Genomic DNA, 13048 nt, shown 5'->3' with positions numbered 1-13048 from the left:
GCAAGTTCCGCCTCCCGGTTTCACGCCATTCTCCTGACCCAGCCTCTCAAGTAGCTGGGACTGCAGGCACCCGCCATCACGCCCGGCTAATTTTTTGTATTTTTAGTAGAGGTGGGGTTTTACCGTGTGAGCCAGGATGGTCGTGATCTCCTGACCTCGTGATCCGCCCGTCTCGGCCTCCCAAATTTTATTATTTTAAGATGAGCTGTCACTCTGTCGAGCTCCCAGGCTCAGGTGATCCTGCCACCTCAGCTTTTGTATTTTTAGTAGAGATGGGGTTTTGCCATGTTTCCCAGGCTGGTCTTGAACTTCTAGGCTCAAGAGATCCACCCCTCTGGGCCTCCCGAAGTGCGTGGATTACTGGCCTGAGCCATGGCACCGGGCCATCTCACAGAGTTTTAGAGCTTAGCATTTTATTCATATGTTCATAGCCATGTTTAAAAGAGATGCATTTATACACCAGCATAAAGTTTTAGTGGCTCTTTGTTTTGGCAGCAGAAATCACGTGGTATATTTATTAAAATGAGTATTGGGCTCTCTCTCCAAATACTCCTATTTAGGATGGGGATAGAGCCTAGGTCTTTGCATTTTAACAATAATCCCAGTTTATTCTGTTCAGGTCCCCACTTCTTGGTGTTAGCATTTTAGATAAAACACAACTAGAGAAAAACTTATTTTCTTTTGAACTTAATGCAGTACTCATTGTAGAAGAAGATAGGAAGGTTTGTTTTTTTTTTTTTTAACTTACATTATGGTTTATTGGTTACTATAAAATTGCTCAGGTCAGTATATTTCAGATTATTTAATAATTCTCACGCCTGTAATCCCAGCACTTTGGGAGGCTGAGGTGGGCGGATCACCTGAAGTCAGGAGTTTGAGACCAGCCTGACCAACGTGGCAAAACCCCCTCTCTACTAAAAAATATAAAAATTAGCTGGATATGGTGGTGCATGCCTGTAGTCCCAGATACTTGGGAGGGTGAGGCATGAGAATAGCTTGAACCTGGGCAGCAGAGGTTGCAGAGAGCTAGGATCATACCAGTGTACTGCCTGGGTGACAGAGTGAGACTCTGTCTCGATTTAAAAAAAAAGTAAAAAATCAATTCTTTTGGCCAGTGCAGTGGCTTATGCCTGTAATCCCAGCACTTTGGGAACCTGAGGTACACAGATTGCTTGAGCCCAGGAGTTTGAGACCTGCCCAGGCAACACAGCGAAATCCTGTCTCTACAAAAAATACAGAAATTAACTGGTTATGGTGGCATATGCCTATAGTCTCAGCTACTCGGGAGGCTGAGGTGGGAGGATAGCTTGAGCCTGGGAGGTGGAGGCTGCAGCTCACTCTGTCGAACTCCCAGGCTCAGGTGATCCTCCCACCTCAGTTTTTGTATTTTTAGTAGAGATGGGGTTTTGCCATGTTGCCCAGACTGGTCTTGAACTTCTGGGCTCAAACGATCCACCCCACTGGGCCTCCCTCAAAGTGCTTGGATTACCAGCGTGAGCCATGGCACCTGGCCATCTTACAGAGTTTTAGAGCTTAGCATTCTATTCATATGTTCATAGCCATGTTTGAAAGACATGCCTTTATACACCAGCATAAAGTTTTAGTGGCTCTGCCACTGCCATCCAGCCTGGGCAACAGAACGAGACCCTATCTCAAAAATAAAATAAAAATTATTTTGCACTTTGCCAAATTGGGCATATAGTGGGTAGGATAGACTGAATCCTGAAATATTCATTTAAAATCATTTTTTCCAACCTATGAAGATAGCCTTTTTTTTTTTTTTTTTTTTTTTTTTTTTAAGAGACAGGGTCTTGCTATATTGGCCATGCTGTGGTAAAGTGGCTGTTCACAGGCAAGATCAGAGCACACTGCAACCTTGAACTCTGGCCTCAAGCAGTCATCCTGCTTTAGCCTCCCGAGTTACTGCACCCAGCAAAGGCAGACATTTTTATCAAACAGCTTGAGTGTTTGTGTGAAGTTGATAAAATTAACACAGAAACATAATATGTATCTAATACATGAATTGGGGTTAGAGTTGTAACTTTTGTTTATCTGTTTTCAATTTCCTAACTGTTCTATTGCTATCTCATAAAATCTGCTTTGTGAACTCTGCAATCCACAGAAATACTGATCATTTAACAGAATTTAAGCAATGGCCAGGCGCGGTGGCTCACGCCTGTAATCTCAGCACTTTGTGAGGCCAAGGAGGGCAGATCACCTGAGGTCAGGAGTTCAAGACCAGCCTGGCCAATATGGTGAAAACCTGTCTCTACTAAAAATCAAAAATTAGCCGGGCATGGTGACAGGCACCTGTAGTCCCAGCTACTTGGGAGGCTGAGGCAGGAGAATCACTTGTACCTGAGAGGCGGAGGTTGCAATAAGCCAAAATTGCACCACGCCACTACAGCCTGGGTGACAGTGAGACCCTGTCTCAAAAAAAAAAAAAAAAAAAAAATTCAAGCAATGTGGTAGTTAGAAATGGATGTCAGAGTGACTTGCTATCATCAAGAATGTTAAAGTAAGAAAAATGAGTCTTAACTATGAGGAATTCTCTCCTGAAGTTTTACATAAAACCCTTGTAATTTGAGGGACGAATCACAGCTTCTGTCAGCTTTTCTTGCCTTCCTTTAAATGCCATGGGAAATGCAGTGACCACAGCTTCTGCCTCTGTTATACAGTAAACCCATGACATTGTCGGATTCAACCAAGCATGAATCGAAAATATTGTACAGTATTCTCAGGATTTGAAATCTATGGATATAGAGCACCAGCTGCATTAGCTAAGGTCTTTGATGGATCCTGTGCAGATGCTGATTGAGCCCACTCCTTATCAGTGCTATTTGAAGATTGGAAGGTTTTTTTGTTGTTGTTTATTTTATTTATTTATTTATTTATTTTTGATGGAGTATCACGCTTTTGCCCAGGTTGGAGTGCAATGGCGCTATCTCTGCTCACTGCAATCTCTGCCTCCCGGGTTCAAGCGATTCTCCTGCCTCAGCTTCCCAAATAGTTGGGATTACAGGCGCCTGCCACCATGCCCAGCTAATTTTTGTATTTTTAGTAGAGACAGAGTTTCACCATGTTGGCCAGGCTGGTCACAAACTCCTGACCTCAGGTGATCGACCCACCTTGGCCTCCCAAAGTGTTGGGATTACAGGCATGAGCCACTGCACCCTGCCAAAGATTGGAAGTTTTAGTCGTTTCGATTTTTGTTCATCCCAAAAGAACAGTAAAACTATATAACTTTTTTTCAGTATAGTTCCTACTGAATAGTTGTCTAATGGCTCCTTGAATGAGAATGGAACTCTCCAGTTTCAAGGCCAGCATTGTATGCAAAAGGCCAACACTCAGAGTGTTTGGTTCTTTTTTCCCTGATTTATTGTAAAAAATTTGGTTGTAAATTGGTAATTTATAGTTGTATATATTTATGGGGTACAAAATGATGTTATGATTCATGAATACAAAGTGGAGCAATTAAATCAAGCTAGTTAACATCTATCACCTCATACTTATTTTTTGTGGTGAGACCACTTGAAATTTACTCACAACAGTTCTTCTCTGTTTTGCTTTTGAGACGGAGTCTAGCTTTATTGCCCAGGCTAGAGTGCAGTGGCATGATCTCAGCTCACTGCAACCTCCACCTCCCGAATTCAAGCAATTCTTTGGCCTCAGCCTCCCGAGTAGCTGGGATTCCAGGTTTGCGCCACCACGCCCGATTAATTTTTGTATTTTTAGTAGAGATGACATTTCACCATATTGGTCAGGCTGGTCTCAAACTTCTGACTTCAGGTGATCCACCCACCTTGTCCTCCCAAAGTGCTGGCATTACAGGCATAAGTCACTACACCTGGCAACACTCATAGCCTTTTTAAAACCTGGAATACACTATTTTGTTTTGATTTTGGTTTTTTTTTTTGAGACGGAGTGTCACTCTGTTGCCCAGGCTGGAGTACAGTGGTATGATCTCGGCTCACTGTAACTTCTGTCTCCCAGATTTAAGCGATTCTCCTGCTTCAGCCTCCCGAGTAGCAGGGATTACAGGCGCCCGCCACCACATCCAGCTAATTTTTGTACTTTTAGTAGAGACGGGGTTTCACCATGTTGGTCAGGCTGGTCTTGACCTCCTAACCTCATGATCCGCCTGCCTCAGCCTCCCAAAGTGCTGGGATTACAGGCATGAGCCACCGCTCCCATCCGGAATACACTATTATTAACTATATTCACCATGTTGTGCAATAGATGTCAAAAAAAACCCTCACTTACTCCTACTATGACTTTGTATCCTTTGATCCTCATCTCCTCATTTTGCCTATCCCCCAGCCTCTTACCACCATTCTATTCTCTGCTGCTGAGTTCTGTTGTTTTAGTTTCAACAGTTAAGCAACAACATGCAGCATTTCTCTTTCTGTGCCTCCTTTACTATATTTAGTACTTAATTTAATGTTCTCCAGTTCTGTCCATGTTGTCACAAGTGACAGAATTTCCTTCTTTTTTAAGGCTGAATAATATTCCATTGTGTCATTGTGTATGTATATCACATTTTCTTTCCTTCTTTTTTTTTTTTTTTTGAGTTGGAGTCTCGTCCTGTCACCCAGGCTGTAGTGCAAAGGCGCGATCTCGGCTCACTGCAACCTCCACTTCCCTGGTTCAATCAGTTCTCCCTGCCTCAGCCTCCTGAGTAGCTGGGATTACAGACACCCACCACCATGCTCAGCTATTTTTGTATTTTTAGTAGAGACGGGGTTTCACCATGTTGACCAGGCTGGTCTCAAACTCCTGACCTTGGCCGGGCGCGGTGGCTCACGCCTGTAATCCCAGCACTTTGGGAGGCCGAGGCGGGCCGATCACAAGGTCAGGAGATCGAGACCACGGTGAAACCCCGTCTCTACTAAAAATACAAAAAAAAAATTAGCCGGGCGCGGTTGTGGGCGCCTGTAGTCCCAGCTACTCGGGAGGCTGAGGCAGGAGAATGGCGTGAACCCGGGAGGCGGAGCTTGCAGTGAGCCGAGATTGCGCCACTGCACTCCAGCCTGGGCGACAGAGCGAGACTCCGTCTCAAAAAAAAAAAAAAAAAAAAAAAACAAAAAAAACCTCCTGACCTTATGATCTGCCTGCCTTGGCCTCCCAAAATGCTGGGATTATAGGCGTGAGCCACTGCGCCTGGCCAGTGTACCACATTTTCTTTACCCATTCATCTGTTGATGGATACTCATGTTGATTCTATAACTTGGCTGCTGTGAATGTTGCTGTAATGAACATGGGAGGGCAGACATCTATTAGACAAATTGATTTCCAGTCTTGTGGGTAAATACCCAGAAGCGGGATTGCTGGATTGTGTATCTGGTGCTTTAGCTGTGACTTGCCTCTGGGGTCTTTATGCCAATGACTGGTTCTGCAGGTTCCATTTTGGAAAGAATTTGTGCTAGTAACAGCACTTAAAGTTTATGGGTGGCTGGGCACCATGGCTCACACCTGTGATCCAAGCACTCTGGGAGGCCAAGGTGGGTGAATCACCTGAGGTCAGGAGTTTGAGACCAGCCTGGCCAACGTGGTGAAACCCTGTCTGTACTAAAAATACAAAAATTACCCAGGCATAATGGCGTGCACCTGTAATCCCAGCTACTCAGGAGGCTGAGGCAGGAGAATTGCTTGAACCTGGGAGAGCGAGGTTGCAGTGAACCGAGATTGTGCCACTGCACTCCTTCCAGCCTGGGTAACGGAGTAAGACTCCGTCTCAAAAGAAAAAAAAGAAAAAAAAAAAAAAAGCTTATGGGTAAGCTGGTTGGTAAATGGGGATATTCAAGATGCTGATAATACGATAATAGAGGCACCTAAGAGGCAAAATGCTGTCAAATCCCTTAGTTGTATTGCTGTGTGTTCAGTGTGTGACATTTTGTTGTGTCTTGACTTTTAAAAAATTGCAGTAGTAACTATTTTCCTTTTGAGAAAATTACTTGCCAAATACTGTCCTACCGAAGCCGTCTTTTCTCTGAGTTTTTTATTTTTGCATTTGCTTGGCTCACTGCAACCTCCGCTTCCCTGGTTCAATCAGTTCTCCCTGCCTCAGCCTCCTGAGTTGCTGGGATTACAGGCGCCTGCCACCATGCTCAGCTGCTTTTTGTATTTTTAGTAGAGACAGGGTTTCACCATGTTGACCAGGCTGGCTCAAACTCCTGACCTGCAAATTAAAATTATTAGTGTATTTTAACACTAAATATATTTTTTGGCCATGTGATGTGAGTTAAGGATCTTAGCAGTGGTTTTAAAATTGCTAAGAAGTTATTCCAATACCATTTATTGAATAATCTTACTATTTTTTATTGATTTTTGACATGATATAACTTTATTGAGCATTTATTGTGTGCCAGGCACTATTATGTATTGTGTTTATGTGTATTGTCATTTCATCTGGAGAGTAATGCTATTTGGTAGCTGCTATAATTGACCCCATTTTAGAGATGAAGAAACTGAGACAGAGTTTAACGGATTTTCCTAAACTCACAAAGTTACCCAGTGATGGGGCCTGGGTCTGACTCAGTTGATCCTTCTTCCTTATATCAAATGCATAAATAACTTTCTGGGAGGAAGTATCTTTATCTCTCCACTTTCCCCCAATTAGTACTGTTGCTTATAGCTTTGTATATTTCAATACATAGGAAGGCCAGTTTTGCCTTATTACCTTTTTCCTTCAGATAACTTCAGTAGTCTTTGTGGACTTACAGAATAATCTTGTCCTGTTGCCCTGACAGTTGGCATTGTTACTGATGTTAACATTAAACTCATTAATTTATGGAAAGTATTTACACCTTTATATTCTTCCTAATAAGGAATATACTATGTAAGTTAATTGAAGTTACTATTTTTAATTTGCTGCATATATGAAGATCATTTCTTGACATTTTGATTCTTCATATGTCCAGCATGTTGCCTTTTCTACAATACCCTGTTTACTTTTATGGGAAAAAGATATGCTGACTTTATTTATTTTTTTGAGACAAGAGTCTCGCTCTGTTGCCCAGGCTGGAGTGCAATGGTGCAATCTTGGCTCACTGCCTCCTGGGTTCCAGCTATTCTCCTATCTCAGGCTCCTGAGTTGCTGGGACTACAGGCGCATGCCACCACTTCTGGCTAATTGTTGTGTTTCTACTAGAGATGAGCCTCCACCATCTTGGCCAGTCTGGTCTATTAATTTGTGTTTTTTTTTTAGAGACGGAGTCTTGCCATGTCGTCCAGGCTGGAGTGCAGTGGTGCGATCTTGGCTCACTGCAACCTCTGCCTCCCGGATTCAAGTGATTCCCCTGCCTCAGCCTCCTGAGTGGCTGGGATTACAGGCGCATGTCATCACGCCTGGCTAATTTTTGTATTTTTAGTAGAGACAGGGTTTCACCATGTTGACCAGGCTGGTCTGAAACTCCTGACCTCAGGTGATCCACCCACCTCGGCCTCCCAAAGTGCTGGGATTACAGGCGTGAGCCACTGCACCCAGCCGATATGCTGAATTTTTTTTTTTTTTTTGGAGACAGAGTTTTGCTTCTGCAATGGCGTGATCTCAGCTCATTGCAACCTCTGCCTTCTGGGTTCAATCAATTCTCCTGCCTTAGCCTCCCGAGTAGCTAGGATTACGGGCACGTGCCAGCACGCCCAGCTAATTTTGTATTTTTAGTAGAGATGGGGTTTCACCATGTCAACCAGGCTGATCTCAAACTCCTGACCTCAGGAGATCTGTCTGCCTCAGCCTCCCAAAGTGCTGGGATTACAGGCATGAGCCACTGTGCCTGGCCGAAATGCTGATTTTAAAACGAAAGTATGAGGCATGAGGCCAGACACTGTGGCTCATGCCTGTAATCCCAGCATTTTGGGAGGTTGAGGTGGGCAGATCATTTGAGGTCAGGAGTTTGAGACCAGCCTAACCAACATGGTGAAACCTAGTCTCTACTAAAAATACACACACACAAAAAAAGCCGGGCATGGTGGTCTGTGTACGTAATCCCAGCTACTTAGGAGGCTGAGGCAGGAGAATTGCTTGAACTGGGAGGCAGAGATGGTAGTGAGTTGAGGTTGCGCCACTGCACTCCAGCCCGTGTGACAGAATGAGACTCTGTCTCAGAAAAAAACAACGAAAACGAAGTATGCAAAGTGACAAGACTGCTGACGAGTTTAGGAAATAATAAGTAATATTTTAGGCCAGTTCTATGCTAACTAGATTTTGTTATGTGGGGCAAATTATTGAACTTCTCTATGACTGTCTCCTCATCTGGCAAGTGAATTACGTCAAATTCTGTTTCATTCTTCCTATTCTTCCTTTTCTGTTAGGCAGTAGAATATGGCATAATCAGATGAACAGATGTGTTTAGATTCAGTCTAGATTCACTATGATCTTTCACACTACTGGCCTGAGCCGCAGACTAAATACCTTTCCTGTCTTCTTGATTTACAGACTTCTGCCTCCGTTTTCCAAGGGCATTTTATTCTTTGTAGACAGAGTATGCTAGGTTTTTGTTCATTGATGAATAAGCAAGCTGTAAGCTAGCCACTCTTCCCTCAGGCACTAGTTTTAGGGGTAGAAATAGTCCAGAGGAAAAAAAGCACTGGCAATATTAAGTTTTAGAAGTATAGCAAAGGTTACAAGCTTGAACTATAGAGATGTTTATTGTGACTTTATTGTTAAAATATGTATGCTAAAAAGTAATTTGTTGGAATATGGAGGTTAACATATGTTCTTTAAATATTGTGCACCCAAGTTTTTTCAGTCATCTTATGTTCATTTTACTTTTCTCAAACTGTAGAGTTGCTGATTTCTAAGTTTTTGTGTGATTTAGTTGTAGTTACCTGATTCTTTCTAAACGTGTTGTAATCCTGGTTATTTCACAAGTGCCATAATATACCTCAGCAACTTAGAACTAATTCTGCAAACCTTTTCTACAGAATTTAAGGTTTTATTCATGTGCATGGCATAGAAGATGAATTCTTCCACCTCCACCATGAGTGAAGAGCCTGATGCTCTATCAGTAGTTAACCAGTTACGGGATCTAGCAGCAGATCCATTAAACAGAAGAGCCATCGTCCAGGATCAGGGATGTCTGCCTGGCCTTATTTTATTTATGGACCATCCCAACCCTCCAGTCGTCCACTCTGCTTTGCTTGTAAGTTACCTTTAGTAATTTCAATCTCTGTTTTATTTTTGCAATTAAGGAGATAATTTGGAAAAAGTGCTAGATGACATGGTAAAAAAACTGAAAGAGAGCAATTAATAGTTTGTATTTATGTATGTACAAACATATGTATGTGTGGTCTGTTTACACCAATAGTAACATGCTACATTGTTTTTATTCTTTTGTTTGTTTGTTTGTTTGAGACAGAGTCTCCCTCTGTCATCCAGGCCTGGAGTACAATGTGGCAGGATCTTAGTTCACTGCAGTCTCCACCTCCTGGATTTAAACCATCCTCCCCCACCTCAGCCTCCTGAGTAGCTGGGATGATAGACGCATACCACCATGCCAGGCACATTTTTGATATTTTTGTAGAGATAGGATTTCGCTATGTTGGCCAGGCTGGTCTCAAACTCCTGGGCTCAAGTGATCCTTCCACTTTTACCTTCCAAAATGTTGGGATTACAGCTGTGAGTCACCATAGCTGGCCCTATTTTTATTCTTTAATACAAACTGTAGCATACTCCATGCATGGAATGTTCTACCACTTCCTTTTCATTTAACAATCTTGAGGATTGGATCATATCATACACATAGACACCCAAAGAGGCACTTACTTTGTTTTTATTTTATAACAGCTTTTTAAGATGTAAGCACACAGCATCATACAATTCACTCATTTAAAGTATACAATTAAGTAGTTCTAGTATATTCACAGAGTTGTGTCACCATCACCACAACTTTTTATTTTTATTTATTTTTTGTAACTAAATTTTTTTTTTTTTTAGTAGCGATAGGATGTAGCTGTGTTAGCTAGGCTCGTCTCAAACTCCTGGCCTCAAGTGATTCTTCTACCTCGACCTCTCAACGTGCTTAGATTACAGATGTGAGCCACTGTGCCTGGACCACCACAACTTTTTACCTATTGCTTCCCAGACCCCCCAACTCCCTATCCCTAAGCAAACTATTAATCTACTTTTTGTATGTTTATATTTGCCTATTCTGGCAAAAATGCCTATATATTTTGCATATGAATAGGGCCAAGCATGGTGGCTCACGCCTGTAATCCCAGCACTTTGGGAGGCCGAGGTGGGTGGATCACCTGAGGTCAGGAGTTTGACACTAGCTTGGCCAACATGGTAAAACCCCGTCTCTACTAAAAATACAAAAAAATTAGCCGGGCGTGGTGGTGGGTGCCTGAAATCCCAGCTACTCAGGAGGCTGAGGCAGGAGAATCCCTTGAATCCAGGAGGCAGAGGTTGCAGTGAGCCAAGATTGTGCCGTTGCATTCCAGCGTGGGCAGCAAGAGTGAAACTCCATTTAAAAAAAAAAAGTTGTTAAAATTAATGTTATGGGAAATTAATGTTATGGAAATTTAATCTGTTGTCCTTTACTTAAGGACTCATGATAAATTCCCCATTTAGTCTAATTTCATAAGTTTGTACAGAAGGCATATAGGCTTTTCCTTTTGGAAAAGTTTTTCTATTTTGCCTTTACAGAATGAAGTTTAGCAGTCAAAAAAGACATTGGTATAAAAGAACAGTAGTAACAAATGGGAAAAATGGCACAGCCCCCAGTCTGGGTTCTATTTCAATAAGAAATGCAATAAGGATGAGAAGAAAGAGGGGGTTGGTCTATAGATAGGGACTTGGGGCTAAAGGAAGTCTTTTTTTTTTTTTTTTTTAAATAGACTAGAACATGTCTAAATTCAGAGGGCAAGGGCTACTAGAATGGGAGAGGTTTGAGGGGAAGGCTCTCATAATTGCAGAAAATAGGAAAGATTTGCTAATGATAAAGTAGTTCAGCTGTGTTGAGGGGCTGATTAGTTTGGTAATACTGAATCGGTATGATTCAGGCCTACTATAGGCTCGGAGAGCCAAGTAGTTGGATTTGTGCAGAGTTGTTACTTGGCCAGGTTAAGTTGGGCAGAATGATTGTGCAAGGGAGTTTAGGGTCTTGGCAGGATTGTTTGAAATGATATACAGTAGGTACTAGGCTGAATAAGGAAGGGAAGTATAAAGTCATGGAGGGACTGAGCTAAGGAGAGGGATCTATGGGTGAAAGTTGCCAAGAGGCTGAAGAAAAGATTTTGTTGTTGTTGTTTTTTCTGTTTTTGAGACAGAGTTTTGCTCTTGCCGCCCAGGCTAGAAAGCAATGGCGTGATCTTGGCTCACTGCAACCTCCGCCTCCTAGGTTCAAGTGATTCTTCTCCCTCAGCCTTCTGAATAGCTAGAATTACAGACCCGCACCATCACACATGGCTAATTTTTATATTTTTAGTAGAGATGGTTTTTCACCACGTTGGCCAAGCTAGTCTCGAACTCATGACCTCAGGCAATCTGCCCATCTTGGCCTCTCAAAGTGCTGAGATTATAGGCATGAGCCACCACGCCTGGCCATCAGGTGTGTTGTTTTGTTTTTGTGATTTCCTTTTTTTGTCACTGTTAGCTTATTAGTGTACACTTTTGTTTTTATTTTATTTAGTGGTTGCTGTAGGTTTTACAATATGCATCTTTAACTTATTACAGCCTACCTTTAAATGAATCCTACCCTTAACATGTAGTGTAAGAATCGCACAAGAGTATATTTCCATTTCTTCCTCCCATCTTTTGTGCTATTTTTGTCATACATTTTACTTCTACATGTTTAAAAACCTACAGTGTATATATTTTTGCTTTAAACAGTCAATTATCTTTTAAAGAGATTAAAAATTTAAAAACACCTTTTTTTTTTTGAGACGGAGTCTTACTCTGTCACCCAGGCTGGAGTGCAGTGGCACAATCTCAGCTCACTGCAACCTCTGCCTCCCGGGTTCAAGTGTTTCTTCAGCCTCAGCCTCCCTAACAGCTGAGATTACAGGTGCACGTCAGCATGCCTGGCTAATTTTTGTACTTTTAGTAGAGACGGGGTTTTGCCATGTTGGCCAGGCTGGTCTTGACTCCTGAGCTCATGTGATCTGCCCGCCTCAGCTTCCCAAAGTACTGGGATTACAGGTGTGAGCCACCATGCCTAGCAAAAAAAGGTCTTTTATATTTACCTTCATCTTTATGTTTCTGGTGTTCTTTATTCCCCAATATAGATTCATTTTTGTTGTTTGGGTTTTGTTTTTGCTTTTGTTTTGAAACAGGGTCTCGGCTGGGTGTGGTGACTCATGCCTGTGATCCCAGCACTTTGGGAGATCACCTAAGGTCAGGAATTCGAGATCAGCCTGACCAACATGGCGAAAACCCGTCTCCACTAAAAATACAAAAATTAGCCAGGCGTGGTGGCCAGCGCCTGTAATCCCAGCAGGAGGCTAAGGCAAGAGAATCCCTTGGACCTGGGGGGCGGAGGTTGTGGTAGGTCGAGTTTGTGCCACTTCACTCCAGCCTGGGTGAAAGAACAAAAACCCCATCACAAAAAAAAAAAAAAAGAAGAAAAAGATTTTGCTCTTTTGTCTTCTGGCATGTATGGTTTCTAATAAGAAAACTGCCGTAATTCTTGTTCTTCTCTTATATAATGCCTTTTTCTGGCTTCTTCTGGAACTTTATTAGTGATTTTCAGCAAATAATTATGATGTCTTTGATATGGATGGTGGTTTTTTTTTTTTTTTGAGATGCAGTCTTGTTCTGTCGCTCAGCCTGGAGTGCAGTGGTGCGATCTCGGTTCACTGCAACCTCCACCTCCTGGGTTCAAGCCATTCTCCTGCCTCAGCCTCCCGAGTAGCTGGGATGCGTGCCATCATGCCCAGCTAATTTTTGTATTTTTAGTAGAAACAGGGTTTTGCCGTGTTGGCCAGGCTGGTCTCAAATTCCTGACCTCAAGTGATCCACCTGCCTTAGCCTCCCAAAATGCCGGGATTATAGGCGTGAGCCACCCAGTGCCCACCTTTTTTTTTTTTTTTAATTTTTTTTGAGACT

General features: G+C 42.5%; 1 protein-coding gene across 1 annotated transcript in view; it reads left to right on the top strand.

Moving 5' to 3' along the window:
* ARMC1 (armadillo repeat containing 1) overlaps nt 1–13048 on the top strand; it is a 31548-nt gene that overhangs the window by 1650 nt on the left and 16850 nt on the right. The window contains 1 exon segment of the mRNA NM_001261315.1: nt 8926–9143. Coding sequence (NP_001248244.1) covers nt 8961–9143 — 183 coding nt within the window. The 5' untranslated portion in view covers nt 8926–8960.

The sequence above is a fragment of the Macaca mulatta genome, chromosome 8 (assembly GCF_049350105.2).
Source record: "Macaca mulatta isolate MMU2019108-1 chromosome 8, T2T-MMU8v2.0, whole genome shotgun sequence".
Classification (NCBI taxonomy): Eukaryota; Metazoa; Chordata; class Mammalia; order Primates; family Cercopithecidae; genus Macaca; species Macaca mulatta.
The sequence above is the reverse complement of the archived record's forward strand: the minus strand, read 5'-3'. Positions and strand labels throughout refer to the sequence as shown.